The sequence below is a fragment of the Colossoma macropomum genome, unplaced genomic scaffold (genome assembly GCF_904425465.1).
Source record: "Colossoma macropomum unplaced genomic scaffold, Colossoma_macropomum, whole genome shotgun sequence".
Lineage (NCBI taxonomy): Eukaryota > Metazoa > Chordata > Actinopteri > Characiformes > Serrasalmidae > Colossoma > Colossoma macropomum.
In genome coordinates, this window is record NW_023494791.1 from 44,979,361 (window position 1) to 44,998,732 (window position 19,372).

At 40.9% G+C, this 19,372-nt stretch overlaps 1 protein-coding gene across 1 annotated transcript in view; it reads left to right on the forward strand.

The window, feature by feature from the left end:
* syne2b (spectrin repeat containing, nuclear envelope 2b) overlaps positions 1–19,372 on the forward strand; it is a 201,093-nt gene that overhangs the window by 107,848 nt on the left and 73,873 nt on the right. Inside the window, 8 exon segments of the mRNA XM_036575316.1 lie at positions 1,445–1,594; positions 10,245–10,400; positions 13,106–13,225; positions 15,279–15,373; positions 16,981–17,146; positions 17,286–17,402; positions 17,756–17,893; positions 18,915–19,115. Coding sequence (XP_036431209.1) covers positions 1,445–1,594; positions 10,245–10,400; positions 13,106–13,225; positions 15,279–15,373; positions 16,981–17,146; positions 17,286–17,402; positions 17,756–17,893; positions 18,915–19,115 — 1,143 coding nt within the window.

The following is a 19,372-nucleotide window of genomic DNA, read 5'->3' on the forward strand; positions in this document are numbered from 1 at the left end:
ACTCTGTAAAATCATGCCAAAATAATCTCGTTGTACTTTGGAGTTTGTACCACACGCCTGCCCAGTTAATACCTAGAACTTAACGGAGTGTGAAAGAGAGCATTACCAATAATTCAGTCACTTTTATGAAAGCCTTGAGAAGGTCATCACATATACGAAGACATTTGGACTCCCCGGGTCAAATTACAAATGAACACATCCTCCACAGAGAACACCCATAAATATGACTTTTTAATGCAAATTTTAGTGCATAATTTCTATTTATTTGCATATTTGAAAAATAATATATATATATATATATATATATATATATGAAACTTTTTTGTTGTTTTATTTATTTGCTTAATTTTAATTATCATTTAAACTATTTTTGACTGGAAGCATTCAAGTTTTTGCACATGACTATATTAGAGAACTGAAAATGTCCTCACACACACACACACACACACACACACACACACACACACACACACGCGCACACACACACACACACGCACACATAGACTGGTATGAGACGCTGCACAAAGGAGAGCTCTTCTGTGTGTGTGTGGTGTTGTATGTGAAACCAGCGGCACTTTCAGGAAGTAGTTTGAGCAGCAGGTGGGCGGAGCCAGGCAGGGAAAAGAGTGAGAGAGGGAGAAACCTAGAAATGAGCGAAAGAACATGAAGGAGAGAGATAACGAGAGAGATGTAAGAAGTGTGTGTGTGTGTGTGTGAGTGTGTGTGTGTGTGTGTGTGTGTGTGAGAGAGAGGAGAGAGAGAGAGAGAGAGAGAGAGAGAGAGTAGTGCTGTAGTTGTTGTCATGGTGTTGCAGTTACACTGTAAACTTTACTGTACTTAATGCAGTAATACCAATACAACTAAGTTGAGCTAAACTGGGGGCCAGAATGGACAGAAGTAAAAGGATAGAAGGGTAGAGAGAAACACAGGTAGGGAGACAGAGAGATAGATAGATAGATAGAGAGAGAGAGAGAGAGAGAGAGAGAGAGAGTCAGAGATAGGATTAGAGAGGAGAGAGAGTAGGGGTAGAGAGACAGGTAGTTAGAGAGGTAGAGAGAGAGGTAGAAGGGTTGAAAAGAAGGGGAAAGAGAAAGAGGGTGAGAGAGGGAGAGAGAGAGAGAGAGAGTTTAGCTGTTAGCTGGTCTGAGTGTAGTGGTAATGAAGCAGTATTTGTAGTCTGTGCAGGGTTAATGGACACGCCCAGAGCTTCACAGACTGACAGACAGAACCGCTCTTAAACGTGTTTGTTGACGTGCCTGATCTCTCCGCCGGTGTATTTTGACCGGTCACTCCTTCTGTCTCTGTTTTACACTTTTATCATCCTGTAATTTCTCGCTCCCATCTCTTTCCCTCTCTCTGTCTCTTCTCTGTTCTCCCTTTACCTACCTCTCTCTCTCTCTCTCTCTCTCTCTCTCTCTCTCTCTCTCTCTCTCTCTCTCTCCAGGCCTCAGCTGAAGCTGGCGTGTTGCGTGTGTGTGTTGAGAAGGCTGCCGTGTTGGAGGTGTGTCTGGAACAAGCGCGGGTCAGTCTGGGTCAGTCAGGTCTGGACAGCAGCATGCAGCACAGCATAGAGAGACAACTACAGAACTGTCAGGTACACACACACACACACACACACACACACACACACATATATATTTATATGAATACATAAATACACATTACTTATGTGCAACTAAACATATCACATGCACATACATATATATATATATATATATATATATATATATTTATACATATATATATGTGCATGTGTAAGTATATATAAATGTATATAGATAGATAGATATAGATATGTGCAAGTGATAATACATGATAATACATATAGATGCATGTAAGTAATAATACTACGTCCCATATATGTGTTATTATGCACACCATCGCTGTTGGAACAAAACCTTGTATCTCCATTTAGGTTGTGCTTTTAATTTTACATAATTTGAAAATGACAACGGCACACACACACACACACACACACACACACACACACACACACACACACACACACATACAAATATACTCATACACACACACACAAAAGCACACTAGGAGAGGGTCATTGGGTCAGTCATCGGCTGTCTAGGACACATAGAGCTGAAGCTGGTTGGGCTTCACGCAGTGTGGTGTGGAATTTGTGTTGGGGTAGATTTTCTCAGGAACTCCTGAGTCTGGCTGAGAGCCAACTTCTTCATACACACCTCACTGGTGTCCGGTTACTGCCTTAGAGGGTGTGTGTGTGGGTCTGTGGGTGTGTTTGTGTTTCTGCTAGTGGTGTAACAATGCATCATAACATTGTGATATTGTGGTGCAAAAAACGTAACAGTTTGTATCGTGAAGTTTTGTACATCAGTTCATTCCGACAGTGTGATCTGATGCACTGAAGACTGTTCTGCCTGTGCTGGTCTTTGTGATAACAGGACAGCTTTTTCACAATAACTGTATCATTCAGCCGAGTACCGGTTGCTTTACACTGCAGCTAACTTTTTAGCATGTTTTTTGTTTGTCTTTAGCGCATATAAATGCAGAAAATGGACACATTTAATAAGTTCTATAAAATAATATTTGACCTGCCTGTTTAGTCAGATTCTGATGAAAGGGAGTGGCTGCAGGCCTACATCAAATTCCAAACCTGTTGCTTTTAAATGTGCTTTTCTGTCAGCAGCTGAACAATTAAACAAGCTGCAAATTGAATGAACAAAATGCACTTTGACAAACAAAAACAGCTTCAGAGGAACAAAACCACATTCAGCTTCATCTGGAAAGTACTAGAAAAGCTGAGCTGAACCTGATAGTGCGACAGTATTATGACTCTATTAATAATGTAATAGGGTATTACCTTTTTGGTGGAAGGAATTGCCCATATTAACGTACATTTAATGCAATACTGCTTACTTAACAATACATTATGAAATTGTGATATGACATTGTATACTGTGGGGATGTGACAATGCATTGTGGAATATAGGCCTTGGATTAGCTACACTGTCTACTGTAACTGCATTTTAGTGGTTGGTATCATGTAGTGGGTAACACTACTGCCGTGAGATGTGTTGCTATGGGCCAGGATCAAGCAAGTGATTTAGCCACTCTGCTATAGAGCCAATTATAATGCACACAAACCCAAAAACTGCCCTTTCCTTAAGTAGCCTGTATTAATTCCATATAATAATTTCAAACGTGATGACTATTCTCACTCTTAGTGTTGTGTGTTAAATATGTGAAGCTGTGATGGCAATTTTCACAACAAACCTGCATCACCATAAGGACTTTATAAGGAGTTAAATGTATATGGGTCATTCTCCATCTGGAGTGGGAAATCATGTCACAAAGGTTGCAGGGCTTAAAAAGATGCTTAAAATATGAGTCACAGCTCCCTTATGATTCTCTGATTTTTCTTTTGTTATCATGTTTCATAGTCGCTCTGCATCTGTAAAACAGCTTGTCATATAACTGATTTTCAACATTTGAGAAACCATTTTTAATATAAAACAATATTTTTAAGAGGTTTAACTTGGGAATTTGTATAAAACAGATTCATGTTTACTTTTTATATCATTAACATTATACTACATTTAAAAAGTATGTATTTTATTTAAACTCATATTACTTAGACTCTTATGTTACATTTTAACACAGTATTTTCAGCTCCATTAAACTGCTTCTTTGAGTTGAGGCTGATCAGAGAGGAAGCATCTCAAGGCATGAGAAGGCGAGTCACACTCGCTCACTATATTTCATTAATTTATTAATAATTTTGTTTATCAGGCAGCTCATAACTTCTAGGTGTCACCGGCGTTATGTGCTTTAATTGCTGGGTGATTAAATTTGTCAAAATAATGCCAAATATAATTTTTATTACTTTATATACTTTATATTATTTTAAACAGCTGCACAAGGTCACCTGACCACCAATGAGTCAAATGAGACCACCAATTTACAAAATCCTCAGTTTTAACCAGAATGTCACTGGAGTCACCGTCACTGGTGTTACACCATATTCATGCAACACCAGTGACTGTAACATATGTTTGGAATTAAGCTCTCCTTTCTGCATGTATGATAATAGGAGACGTTAATGCACATATTAAGATAGTTTAGTTTTGGGATGAAAGAAATACATTTTTTAAAAATGTATCCACCCGAATTCCCACTCCGAGTGGAGAATGACCCACGTTTTGGAGCGGTTATGAGTGTGTGAGTGTGTATCAGCCTGTTTGATCAGGTCAGGTCAAGCCTCTCATTACTTTAGTCCTGCAAAACTCTATTGTCTTTAAAAGAAACACACAGAAATAAGGTCATCTAGATTTGAGCGCACTGTAGTAGCTGAACAGACCAACACCAAGTGTAATTCATCAGCCAAGACATGTTTGGTGTCTGAAGTTTGCTCCTTTAGTTTTGCACTGAAGCTAACAGGCTAATGTAGCTAGCAAGTAACCATCAATTAGCATTGTGCTAACTGTGTGCATAAGTCTTCACACACTGGCCTCAGTCTGTGTTAAGGTGTTCAGTAACCTCTAATAGGCTTGGCTATGTGGTTTCGGACACTGCATGACACACTGTTATCTATAAACATGGACAGAGGTATGAAGCGTAGCTAAAAACACAGCAGCCATCCTGAAGTTTGTGTAAAATATTCCTGACCAGCACAGCAGCATCCAAAACACAGCATGTTCTGTTTTTGCTGGTGACCAGAGATGCTGATCTATGCCGGTTTTTCTAGCAGGGCTTTGAATTGAAGTCAGTATAATTTTTTTTTTTAATTATAATATTTTATTCCACATAGCTTTGGACTATTTCTACTAGTCTCTTCTTCATGAAGTTTTTACACAGTGTTAAGGACAGCTGGAATTCTCAAATCATGTGGGAAAAATGAAAAACATCAAAATGGGAATAACGGATTTGTCCTGATCATGACAAATCAAAGGAAACTTAATAGTATCTTTTCGATAGAGGGGTAGCATTATTACTGAGTGAGGCTTGGTTAGCATTACAGCTAGTGAGTGCTGATTGGTTAGAATTATTGCTGCTGAGTGCTGATTGGTTGGCATTACTGCTAGTGAGTGCTGATTGGTTAGAATTACTACTACTGAGTGGTGATTGGTTGGTATTACTGCAACTGAGTGCCGACTGGTTAGCATTACTGCTACTGTGTGCTGATTGGTTGACATTACTGCTAATGAGTGCTGATTGGTTGGAGTTATTGCTACTGAGTGCTGATTGGTTGGCATTACTGCTAGCAAGTGCTAACCAATCAGCACTCACTAGCAGTAATGCCAACCAATCAGCACTCAGTAGCAATAACTCCAACCAAACAGCACTCATTACTGCTGATTGGTTGGAGTTATTGCTACTAAGTACTGATTGGTTAGCATTACTACTAATGAGTGCTGTTTGGTTAGAATTACTGCTACTGAGTGCTGATTGGTTGGAGTTATTGCTACTAAGTACTGATTGGTTAGCATTACTACTAATGAGTGCTGTTTGGTTAGAATTACTGCTGCTGAGTGCTGATTGGTTGGAATTATTGCTACTGAGTGCTGATTGGTTGGCATTACTGCTAGTGAGTGCTGATGGGTTAGCACTTGGTGGGGGGTGTTTGCGGAAAGGTGGGCCATAATGGGCCAGCCAATGTCATGTCAACTTCTTACACTTACACTCACACCACACACACAATAGTAAGTTATAAAGAAATGAGTCAGTGAGTGCATTGAGAAACTTAAGCACTCTAGTGTAAAGGAAATGGTCACTTCCTGTGGTCTAGTATGGTCAGGCTATTTTGAATTTGTTCAAATCAGAGAGAAAATGTACTTCCTTGTGATGTGTGTTCAGCAGTGTTGGAGTAGTTACTGTAGTAATACATTACAAACGACTAATTATTTCTCTCGCGATGGTATTCCTGGTGGTTGTTAGTGTGATGCTGGGCGCAATCACTCTTAATATATAATAAATAGCAATAGTGTTGTCTATTGCAATGTTCAATCAATAATTTATATAGCACTTTTAATTTCAGTTACAACATCTCAAAATGCTTTACAGTAGAACACTGGAAAGATGGAGAGACAAAAGAATGCAATAAAATTAACACAGTTATAAACACTGTGAGCTACAGTATTCTGGGCATATGCTAGACTAAACAAACCTTTTTAATCTATATTTTAAAACACCAGTATAACTTGTTTTCAGACTGTTCTTTGGAGTGCTCCTCCAGAGTTTAGGAGCTCTGTAAGAAAATAATCCAGCGATGGAGCTGTAAGAGATCCTGGGAGTTCGCTGAGTCAGTGAGATATGCTGGATCTAGAATGTTAAGAGCTTTAAATGTCATAAACAGAAAAACACAAAACATCTGTTGTTATATGAAATTGATTTTGTAAGTGTGAGTATATGAGGAAAGTAACGGTATTGTCAACTGTTGCAGTGGCCTAGTTTTATGATGTGTTTGGCAGCTTTGATGAGAACAATAACACACCCTCTAATCCTGTAATCACTTTGTGTAAGTGTATATTTATTTATGTACACTTTTACTTCTACTTAAGTACATTAGTAAGAAAAGAGGTCTTTATTTTACACAGTTACATTTTAGTCATTAATATTTTGTTACCAATTACATATTTTTGGGGGGTAATTTTGTTACACTATTTGGACAATAGTTTTTGGGACACCAACAGGAGCTTTTATGAATCCCATTCTAAATCCATAGGCATTAATATGGAGTTGGTCCCCCTTTGCAGCTACAACAGCTTCCACTCAGAAGCTTTCTACAAGACTTTGGAGAGTGTCTGTTGGAATTTTTGTCCATTCATCCATTGTGAGGTCAGACACTGATGTTGGACGAGAGGGCCTGATTCACAATCTCCGTTCTAGTTAATCCCAAAGGTGTTCAGTGGGGTTGAGGTCAGGGCTCTGTGAGGGCCAGTCAAGTTCTTCCACACTAAATTCACCCAGCCATGCTTTTATGGAGCTGCTTTGTGCACTGGGGCCTAGTACAATTGTCCAGAATATCTTGGTCTGCTGAATTAAAAGATTTCCCTTCACTGGAAATAAGGGTTCTAAGCCAACCCCTGAAAACAACCCCATATCATCATCCCTCCTCCACCAAATTTCACAGCTGGCACAGTGCAGTCAGCCAGGTAAGTACGTTCTCCTGGCATTCGCCAAACCCAGACTCGTCCATCAGACTGACAGATAGAGAAGTGTGATTCATCACTCCACAGAATACGTTTCCACTGCTCCAGTGGTGGCGCTTTACACCCCTCCGTCCGACACTTGGCACTGTGCATTTTGATCTTAGGCTTGTGTGCAGCTGCTCGGCCATGGAAACCATTTTGGTGAAGCTCCTAAAGTGCATTATTTTGCTGATGTTGCTTCCAGAGGCAGTTTGGAACTCTTTAGTGATTCAACAGAGGATAGTCACTGTGCGCTTCAGCACTCTGTGAATGTGTGGTCTTCTGCTTCGTGGCTGAGCTGTTGTTGCTCCTAGATGCTTCCATTTCACAATAACAGCACTTACAGTTGTCTAGGGCAGATCTAGCAGGACAGAAATTGTGACTTGTGGCAGAGGCAGCATCCAATGACAGTGCCATGATTAAAGTCACTGAGCTCGTCAGTTCGACCCTCTACTGCCAGTGTTTGTCTATCGAGACTGCAAGGCTTTGTGCTTAATTTATCCACCTGTTAGCAATGGGTGTGGCTGAAACACCTGAGCTCAATAAGTAGGAGGTCTGCCCCAATACTTTAGTCTACATAGTGTTTGTTGCTGGCAGTTTTGTGATTGTTCTCAACTCTGACTTTGGAGCTCTAACACTTTATCTTGGTCCAAGAGTGCATCAGAAAACGAGAGCAGTCTTCAGTTCCTTTGTTCTTCTTCTATTTTTAGAAAATGTTACTTCATTCATTATTTCACCAAAGTAACAGTGCTTTTACAGAGGTTCAGGTCTGTGAGAATCTTTGTGGCGTCAAAGTCCCCCCAGCATCATGAAAACATGAATGCTTTGTGGTTGTTGGACAGTCTGCTCTACATGAGGTGATTTCTTTCGCATAAAAAGCTGCAGCTTTTATTATAAACAGTAAAAGAGGCTGAAGCTGGTGGTGTTGCTGAGGTTAAGGTAAGGGTCGGGTTAAGTGGAGCGTCCTCTCTGTATGAAGGTAATCTGACTCTTTCATTAATCTTTTAGAGGATGAACACTGCAGTGACCTGCTGACCTACTGCGTGTAGGATGTATTTTGCATTGTGTAATGGGATGGTATTAAAATTCCATATTAGATGTTAGGGACCACAGTTATTGCAGCTTTCAGTATGTGGTATGTTCTGGAAAAGGCAATTAAAATTTTTATTTTATTTCTAAATGATGTATTGGAAATAATTACTTAATTTTTTCAGAATAATACAAAAAAAAACGTTACTAGCACAAAGTTATTATGCTTTCTGGAAGAGTAATAACTCATTATTTATGACATAATAAGTTATTCTTTTCACTTACAAAGTCAAAATATAAAGATTTTTCTTTGTTCTTTTCTACCTGGCAGTAACAAGCTTCCTCATAAATCATGAGTAAAATGGATCCATATCGCACCGGTCATATGTTTATTTGTTCATTTGCATGAAAGTTCTGAGTAGAGGTCTGCACTCCCACGGATTTCTACAGGACCCACCGCAGCATCTTGTGGTGCGGGACTAATTTCCAGTGTTGTGTGTAGGAGCGGGCAGGAAACCAGCCCACTGCAGGCGGGAGCGGGCCGAAGCATGCGTGAAGAGAAATATCACAAATTAACGAATAGCCTAAGTAAAGTAGAAGGAGCACTAAATCACATATATAAACAATATAAAATGATAACAGTAAAACAATTAAAATGACAAGTCATTCTAAAAACTTGCAAAGAAATAGATAATGTGGACAACACAAATTCTTGTAGCTCAGGCCTGATTCATACATACTGCTTCTGTGCGGCGTTAGCAATGTGGAAAGTCTTGTATTTCATTTCAGTGCCCATGTTAAGCGGTGCTTTCACACAGGCGGGAGCGGGACAAAACATTTTGGGTGCGGGCGGGAGCGGGACTGAAAAAACAGTCCCATGCAGATCTCTAGTTCTGAGTAGACGACCTGCTGAAATGCATATCGAAAACTCTCAAATATCGAGAAACTACAATATCTACTGTGTGCTCCAGGCCACAGTGATGGATCATTTCTTGCATGAAAGAATAAGCACACACACACACACACACACACACACACACACACACACACACACACGTTTATGCAAACACACCGAACCCTTATTTACTTTAGACATTTTTTGTTCCTGTTATTTGTTCTTATTTCAGGTTGTGTATTTAGGCTACGTGTCTCTACTGTATGTGGAGGTAAGAATATTAAACAGAGACCGAAACTGAGACGGAAATGAAAAACTGTGCTGTTGGCTTTGACACTTGAGTCTCTCTGACCTGTTTATACTGGCTCTGTTCCAGTAGTGGACTCTGACGTTTCCAGCTTTAACTCACCAGGCATCTAATGAATCTGTTTATGTCTATATTGTTATCTGTACAATTTCAAAAAATGAGCATAAAATATAAACCTTTTACAAACTGCTGCCATTTTTCACAGTTAAAAAAAAAAATCTACTTTTTAGAAACATTTTTAATTTGTTTCATTTGTGCTACAACGCTTGCAACTTTCATAGAACCAGTGCTTCATGCTCAAAACTTTTACATACGGTCCTGCAAGTAGGTGAAACAAACTGTCAGAGGTAAATACTTAACTGTTAATCTGCGACAGGCTGTTTGAAACCGTCTATGGTAGTTTGTGCAGTTTGACATACTGTCTTTGATTGCTGATCGACTACATTTGGGTTATGCAAATTCTAATTTTTGTCAAAGTATTCTTTTAAATCTTTTAAAGGAACATTAACATTTTGATCAGAGGTCAAATACTCAGCTTACATGGCTTCAAACTGTAAGATGATATCCAGGAAATGCTCATTTTTGTTTTGCTGTTCCGCTGCTGTAGCTGTGGTGGATTTTACTGCCGTCTCTGTTTGTCCACAGATGGTCAATGTATATAGCTCAGTTTAGACTTAGGAGTATATTTGCATGTGCAAATATAACACAGCCCTACACGCCCATGCAGACACATGCAGCTCACTGCTGAGATAAGGCTGACACTTTGTATAAATTCACATGACATGCTCAGGAAAGGGTGATGTAAGCCAATACAGTGTTCTGTCACTGTTGTGTGTGTGTGTATTTACAGGAGATGTTTGTGGAGATTGAGCAGAAAGTGTCCACTGTGTCTGCGCTGGGTAATAATGAAGAAGAGCGGCGCGCTCTCAGTGCCAAACTACAGCGACTGAAGAAAAACCTGCTGACGTTCCAGCTACTGCTGCAGGAGAGACACACTGAAGAGCAGGTATACATACTCAAACGCCCAGAACAGGCGTCATTCGGACATCCAATCCAAAACCCACAGTGGGTGACAGATCAAGCTTCTCATTTTACTACATGTGTATTTTGTCATCCTGCAGAGAGTAGAGCTTTACTCAGGCCTGTAGTCTTAGAACGAACCCAGAAACATTCCATCCAAAGTCCAAAGTGACCCACCACCCTAAGTGTAGAATACAGGCCTGACTGTTACAACAAAATTCTGTCTGATCCCAACTGTAGCCAGACAAAATTCTGTCTGATCCCAACTGTAGCCTGACAAAATACTGTCTGATCCCAACTGTAGCCTGACAAAATACTGTCTGATCCCAACTGTAGCCTGACAAAATACTATCTGATGCCTACTGTAGCCAGACAAAATTCTGTCTGATCCCAACTGTAGCCTGACAAAATACTATCTGATGCCTACTGTAGCCAGACAAAATTCTGTCTGATCCCAACTGTAGCCAGACAAAATACTATCTGATCCCAGCTGTAGCCGGAGAAAATTCTGTCTGATCCCAACTGTAGCCAGAGAAAATACTATCTGATCCCAGCTGTAGCCAGAGAAAATTCTGTCTGATCCCAACTGTAGCCAGACAAAATTCTGTCTGATCCCAACTGTAGCCTGACAAAATACTATCTGATCCCAACTGTAGCCTGACAAAATTCAGTCTGATCCCAACTGTAGCCTGACAAAATTCAGTCTGATGCCAACTGTAGCCTGACAAATTCTGTCTGATCCCAACTGTAGCCTGACAAAACTCAGTCTGATCCCAACTGTAGCCTGACAAAATTCAGTCTGATCCCAACTGTAGCCAGACAAAATTCTGTCTGATCCCAACTGTAGCCTGACAAAATACTATCTGATCCCAACTGTAGCCTGACAAAATTCAGTCTGATCCCAACTGTAGCCTGACAAAATTCAGTCTGATGCCAACTGTAGCCTGACAAAATTCTGTCTGATCCCAACTGTAGCCTGACAAAACTCAGTCTGATCCCAACTGTAGCCTGACAAAATTCTGTCTGATCCCAACTGTAGCCAGAGAAAATACTATCTGATCCCAGCTGTAGCCAGAGAAAATTCTGTCTGATCCCAACTGTAGCCAGACAAAATTCTGTCTGATCCCAACTGTAGCCTGACAAAATACTATCTGATCCCAACTGTAGCCTGACAAAATTCAGTCTGATCCCAACTGTAGCCTGACAAAATTCAGTCTGATGCCAACTGTAGCCTGACAAAATTCAGTCTGATCCCAACTGTAGCCTGACAAAACTCAGTCTGATCCCAACTGTAACCTGACAAAATTCAGTCTGATCCCAACTGTAGCCAGACAAAATTCTGTCTGATCCCAACTGTAGCCTGACAAAATTCTGTCTGATCCCAACTGTAGCCTGACAAAATTCAATCTGATCCCAACTGTAGCCTGACAAAATTCTGTCTGATCCCAACTGTAACCTGACAAAATTCAGTCTGATGCCAACTGTAGCCTGACAAAATACAGTCTGATCCCAACTGTAGCCAGACAAAATTCTGTCTGATCCCAACTGTAGCCTGACAAAATACTGTCTGATCCCAACTGTGACCTGACAAAATACTATCTGATCCCAACTGTAGCCAGACAAAATACTATCTGATCCCAACTGTAGCCTGACAAAAGTCTGTCTGATCCCGACTGTAGCCAGACAAAATACTATCTGATCCCAGCTGTAGCCAGACAGCCTAACAAAATTCAATCCAATCCCGACTGTAGTCCGACAAAGTTCAATCTGATCCCAACTGTAGTCCGGCAAAATTCAGTCTTATCTTGACTGTAGCCCAAAAGAAATTCTGTCCGAAATCCCACTGCTTCCCAAAAAATGCTGTCTGAATCTGACTGTAGTTGGAAAAATTGTCTAAACCTGACTGTAACCAGCTCAACTCTCTGTAAACTCTTGCTATGGTGTTCCAGTGGTTGCTCAACAGCAGCCCAGCTAAGTTCCGTCTGATCCTGACAGTAGTTGGCAAAAAAAAAGCTCAACTGTAGTCCAACAAAATTCTGTCTAAACTTAAATATAACCTGACAAAATTCTGCTTGAACCTGACTGTACTTCAAAATTTTTGTCTGATCCCAATTGAAGCCCTAGAGATAACTCTGTCTGATTCCAGATGTAACCCCTCGAAATTCCATCTGATCTCAACTGTAGCCTGATAAAGTGTTGTCCCAACTCGATTGTAGTCCAAAATCCCACTCCGACAAAATTCTAGCATGGTAGCAAATTTGTTGTCTTTTTAAATCTGTCTAGTTTTGCTTAACAACACAGTCCAGCTTGGTAGCATAATGCAGCATGTTCAAGTAGAATTTTCAGCGCTATAAAGCAACTCTAAAGCTAAATTCATTATGTTGAATGGGATTTTTGCCAACTTTCTGTTAAACCTGTCCAAACTTACATCAGTAGCTGCAGATGCTGGTGGATAGGTCCGTTCCAGCTAAACCAGACTGTAGCCTGACAAAGTTCTCTCACATATCAATCTGAATATGATCAACAACCAGAGACCCAATGAAACTTCACGTTCCTAATGACGGCACATCAGCTACCTTACTACGCTACCTTAACAGGTCTACACTCAAACCTCTGGCCTGTGTGTTGAAAAGAGTGTAAGATATTTTAACATTTTACCAACAGACCATAAACAGTATACCTGTGTTGTAGGTATGTGTCAGGAGAGAGCGCCCCCTGCAGGTCCGGCTACAGCGCAGCTGCAGCGTACAAGAGATTCTGACCTCAACCAAGGGCAAGCTGTTCAGACAGAGCAGCCTGCAGCAGCAGAGGGTAACATGGATTTTAAAACATACATTCACAGAATTCAACAACTGCCCAGTGGTTTCTATTTTAAGTGAGTTTCAAGTCGATAGGTTTTCTGTTCTTTTCTAAATACAAGAACATTAGTTAAGATTACTGTCCTTGGTTTTCAACTCTACAATACAGATGCAGCAAATAGAGATTAGGTTAAAAATGCTGCAATATTCTTATAATAAGATGTTGCTGTCATACATTTTGGTATGAGGCAATGATATACTAAAACTTTGAAGGGGAGGTATACCGGTTTTTTTTTAATTTTTTGCAAAATTCCATCATTGAGATGTAAACAAGTGTTCAGAGTGGTTTGATGTGAAATGGTTCACTGTAGAGAAACTTACAGAACCCATTACCGATTTCTTTACAGTGGTGGTGATAGGAACCAGGGGTCGCCATGACTACAACACAAATATAGACATTTTATTTACTATTCAAAACCACCAGTGAACCTACACGAGTCTTCTGAGTTTACATATGAAATGTTGATGATGGTAAAATAGTGGTAAATCTGAAAAAGGACCTACGTCATCCTCTCTGCCATGAGTGTTTTTTTAAAAAATATGCTTTAGTTGCAAAGCTGTTGTGAAACAATGTCTCCGGCATCAGGTGATGTATTTATAACCATTTAATGTTCTAACTTTCTGTACGAGTCGCGTGGGTCTAAACATGCGTGTCTGAGTAGAACCTGCTGTCGGGAGAACTTTAGGACCTAGACTAGGGGTCAGCAACATGTGGCTCTGGAGCTGCTTGTGGCTTTTTTACTGCTGTGTTGCAGAATTACATTTTTAGGAGAAATAAAATAATCCTCCTTTACAGTAAAATAAAGCTCTGCGGGTCGTTGTCTAACACAGTTTTAACAATAAATAATAAATAATAAATTGTCTTAACAATACATTGTCTTAAATGCTGGAATTTAAATGCTAATTCACTGACATTGAACCCTGAAGGTTGGTGCACGGCTGCTGGTCACTATAGCAATGCAGGCAACAGTCTTGCCTAACTGGTATCTAACGAAAAGGCAAAGAGAAAGATTTAAGATGAACATTGATAATTTGGAGACGAATGGATTTATTTGCATGTATAATCACTCCAGCTGGTTTCCTGATACGTTTAATCTGCAACGACAAACTGTCAAACACTAAAAAAGTCACTAAGCTGAAGTCAGTTTCTTTTTCACCAGCTTCTCGTTTAAATTTTCCTATTCAACCTTAAACAGTGCAGCTTTCGAACAAGAAGCTGGCGAATGAGACATTTCACAAGAAACTATTCTACTTTTGCAGATAAGTTTCCTGCCAGAGATGTGAGAAAAGCAGTCATAGCTGAGCTAAAGCTTAAAGCAGAGCAGAGTAATTCTGCATTTTTGTTTATATTTTTTGGTCTACACTGGTACATCAGCACATACTGAGACATCTTTACAGACAAAATGGTAAAACGTTACTTTAATAAGTGAACATAAAATGTTGTGGCTCCCAAGGTGGTTTGATTTTTGTTGAAAGAACAAAATATCTCTTTTTAACATTTGGGTTGTGACCCCTGACCTAGACTGTGGTGAGGTAATGTTTATGTTTACCTCATGTAATGTTCTTCACACACGTGACACATCTAATTGGAGTTTTCTGAAGGATATTTTAGCCATACTAATATCAGTAAATGACAAGCTTGTTGTTTATCGTACGATGTTGACGAGTGCACCATCACCTCGTACTTTGAGCTCCACTTTATTCAGCTGTTTTGATCCCACCCACATTTAGCGCAGAATGTTTCATGCTTGTCCCCAGACTTTCTTGCCACGAGATCATGTCTGGCACTACGAGACTTCTGAGGTAGCTTGTAGAGAAATCAACCTCTTCAGATATCTGGTTCCTATCAAAACCACTGAACTATTCTGACTTCTCTAGAGTTTCTCTAGAACTGAGCATTTCATACCAAACCACTCTGAATGAGTCTGTTTATCTCAACCATTTATTTATGCAGAAATTTTGAACAATCGGTGGAGTTCCCCTTTAACTTTGTCTCTCTGTGGTAGGAGCTGGAGCAGGGTTTGAGCGAGCAGAGAGAACTAACGAAAGCCATCGCAGCCAGAGGACGACTACACAGCCAAACTACAGAGGAGCATACAGGGTAACAGACACACACTCACACACACACACACACACACACACACACACACAATTGTAGAATTACACACATATACACACCTATATACACCGATCAGGCCTAACATTATGACCACCTCCTTGTTTCTGACGCTCATTGTCCATTTTATCAGCTCCACTTACTGTATAGGTGCACTTTGTAGTTCTACAGTTACAGACTGTAGTCCATCTGTTTCTCTGCATACTTTGTTAGCCCCCTTTTACCCTGTTCTTCAGTGGTCAGGACCCCCATGGACCCTCACAGAGCAAGTACTATTTGGGTGGTGGATCATTCTCAGCACTGCAGTAACACTGGTGGTGTTAGTGTGTGTTGTGCTGGTCTGAGTGGATCAGACAGAGCAGTGGAGTTTTTAAACACTGTGTCCACTCACTGTCCACTCTATTAGACACTCCTACCTTGTCAGTCCACCTTGTAGATGTAAAGTCAGAGACGATAGCTCATCTGCTGCTGCACAGTTTGTGTTGGTCATCCTCTAGTCCTTCATCAGTGGTCACAGGACGCTGCCCACAGGACGCTGCGTTGGACTGTGGTGGACTATTCTCAGTCCAGCAGTGACACTGAGGTGTTTAAAAACTCCAGCAGCACTGCTGTGTCTGATCCACTCAGACCAGCACCACACACACACTAACACACCACCACCACGTCAGTGTTACTACTGTTCTAGATTAAACACAGACATTTAATGCTTGTGAAAGACATTCCATGTCCAAGCTTGTAACCAACATTAACATATGAAGAGTTCATTTGCAAAAACATCTCCATTTTAATGAATTTTCATAAATCTTATTTTTTTTATGCATTCTGGGTAATCTAAATCAAACTGTAGTTGGGTTGTTTTGATTAAGTAGAAATAACTCAACAAATACGCGTATCTTACAAAATTAAACTTTATTGATTTTTTTTTTGTTTGCAAAAGCAGAATAACTCCAATGGTCATTTCAAGTTAAACAAAGCCATGGAAAGAATACAAGTTTCTTTTAAGTGCTGTATTTAACACTCTTTACCATAGAAAAGCAATTAATGGGCAATATTAAACATTTATAAGATCGTACCTCAGAAATTTTGGCTTTTACACCCGAATATTGTGCTTTATGTCCAGTATGAATTGTGCTCACGTGGCTGAATCCGGAGTGGTTCTCTGTTAGACTCACTGAGCTCTGTTTAGATGCAGTAGCCATTATTTTAAGACCTACATGCTGCACTTTGTAGGGAGAAGGGAGCCGTTTGAGATTCTGCCTAAAAAGGTTTGCGGCACCTGACCCGAATAATTCGCTGAAATGTGAACTTGAAGTGCCTTGAAAGTGGACAATAACGGCTTTTGTGACAAAACGTGACTTATCTAGAACTTTCAGAGTTTTTTCTTAACAATTGGTCCCAGCCATCATAAATCAGAACTTGATCGGTTGGTTCCTCTGTCACTTCCTAATTATGTTGGTAGTTAATCTAACATCTAAGGCCTTCAGTCCAGCTCCTGGAGTCCTAACCAATGAGAGAGCAGCTTGGCTGCATCTACGTAGATACCACAGGGGAAAAATCCTGATTGGACATTGCTCCTCTGTGGTCCTCCACAGGCTCTTTGCTCCAGCAGCAGTAGAGCAGGATGAGCTGCGACCGGATGAGGAGCAGTCAGTACAGAGGAAGTGGACTCATCTCCATCAGAGACTGACCCAAAGACTGACCCAGAGGGCAGAACAGCAGCAGGAGGAGGAGAACTCAGAGACAGGAGAATCAGTACAGGTCTAAACTCACTGTCCTCACTGTCCCCCCACCCCACCCCTCATCAGCCAAGACATGTTTGGTGACTGTAGTTTCTTTAGTTTTGCTCTGGAGCTACAAGGCTAATGTAGCTAAAGGTGAAGACGGTGTTTGTTTACAGATATCCGTCCCGTCTGTGTGTGTGTGGAGCAGTGCTGATGGAGCTGTGTGTCTACAGGAGCTACAGTCGCACGTCACACACCTTCGACAGCTCGGACACAGAGCGTCTACAGAACCAGTGAGTAACCTACACACGTGTGTGTGTGTGTGTGTGTCTGTATATACATCATCTAAACCGCTTATCCTTCTGGGTCGCGGTGGGGTGCTGGAGCCTATCCCAGCTGTCAATGGGCAGAAGGCAGGATACACCCTGGACAGGTCGCCAGTCCATCGCAGGGCAGACAGACAGACATACACACTCACACCTAGGGGCAATTTAGCATGTCCAATCAGCCTGACTGCATGTTTTTATATATATATATTTTTGTAGTTATGCAACATACATTTTCATAACTGTTTCAATATCAACACACTGTTACGTTATTAATATCCTCTCTCTCTCTCTCTCTCTCTCTCTCTCTCTCTCTCTAGGACGTGCGAGCAGTAGATGAAGGATTGTTTGAGGTTGTGAGTGGAGTCGGACTCTCTCTCTCCTCTCTCTCTCACACACTCCTCTCCCAGCCTCGACAATCACTTAATGATACAAACAGCCAGCTGCTGCAGCTACAGGTACTCATCCATCTATCCATCCCTCCCTCATCCATCCATCTATTTATTTATCTCTCCATCCCTTCATCATCCACCCCCATCCTCCATCCACCCTTTCCTCTCTCCACATCCTCCCTCTCTACATCATCCATCCACCCCTCCATCCTTGCCTCCCACTTTTCAGCTATCCATCACTTCATCATCCGTTTGTCCATCCATCCATTCCTCCCGCCATCCGTATGTCCATCCCTCCATCATCCGTTCGTCCATCCATCCATTCCTCCCGCCATCCGTATGTCCATCCCTCCATCATTCATCCATATTTTCACCCATCCTTCCATCTGTTTCACCATCCATCTATCCATCCCTTCATTGTCCATCCATCCCTCACACTATCCATCTGTCTATCCATCTATTCATCCATCCATCTATCCAGCCATCTATCCTTCTTTCCCACCATCCATATATTCATCCATCTATCATTTATCTATCCATCCATACATCCATCTATCCCTCCCACCGTCAATCTGTCCATGCCTCCATCATCCTTCCATCCCTTCATCATCCTTCCCACTTTCCATCAATTCATCCAGCCTCTCTCCATTAACCTTCTATCCATCCACCCATCCATCCATCCGTCATACATATTTTCACTTATTAATCTATTTATTCATCTGTGCTTTCATTTACACATTCTTCTAGCCATCTTTCTGTCTGTTCACCCATCCATCCATCATTCATCCATCTTTCTATCCATTCATACATCCTCTCTCCATTAACCTTCTATCCATCCACCCATCCATCCATCATACATATATTTACTTATTAATCTATTTATTCATCTGTGCTTTCATTTACACATTCTTCCAGCCATCTTTCTGTCTGTTCACCCATCCATCCATCAATCTTTCTATCCATTCATACATCCTCTCATCCATTAACTCTGAGTAGATTAACTCTTTATTCCAAACATACAACAACTCATTTGTTAAATTTAGTAGATTAACTTTGTCCTAATCTCCTCTCTGTGTGTGATTGGTAGAGTCTGTCTGCAGAGCTGACCTCTTTAGGTGCTGAATTGAGCTCTCAGGGGTCAAAGGTCCTGGGGTCTATAGGCTCAGCAGCGTCAGGAGCGAGTGTGTGTTTGGATCTGCTGCAGGAGCGTGTGTGTGAGCTCCAGAATGTTCTCTCAGAGAAACAGAAGCAGCTTCAGAAGCAGCTGGAACACACAGTCCACACACAGGTGAGACACACTGAACACACGACGCGGTCACTCACAAACACAAACATGACCGTCCAGCTGTTTAGACATTAGAATACATAGAAACATGAGAGACATGATCGGCATCATCACTGTCAAAGTGAAACCTCACATCTCTGAAATAGTAACATTGTACGAGATGCTAACACATTCGTATTCACTGATGCTGCAACACGTTCCAACAATGTTTACGACTAGGAAACTTTAAGACTAGAAACATTGTGAAATGTTCAAAAACT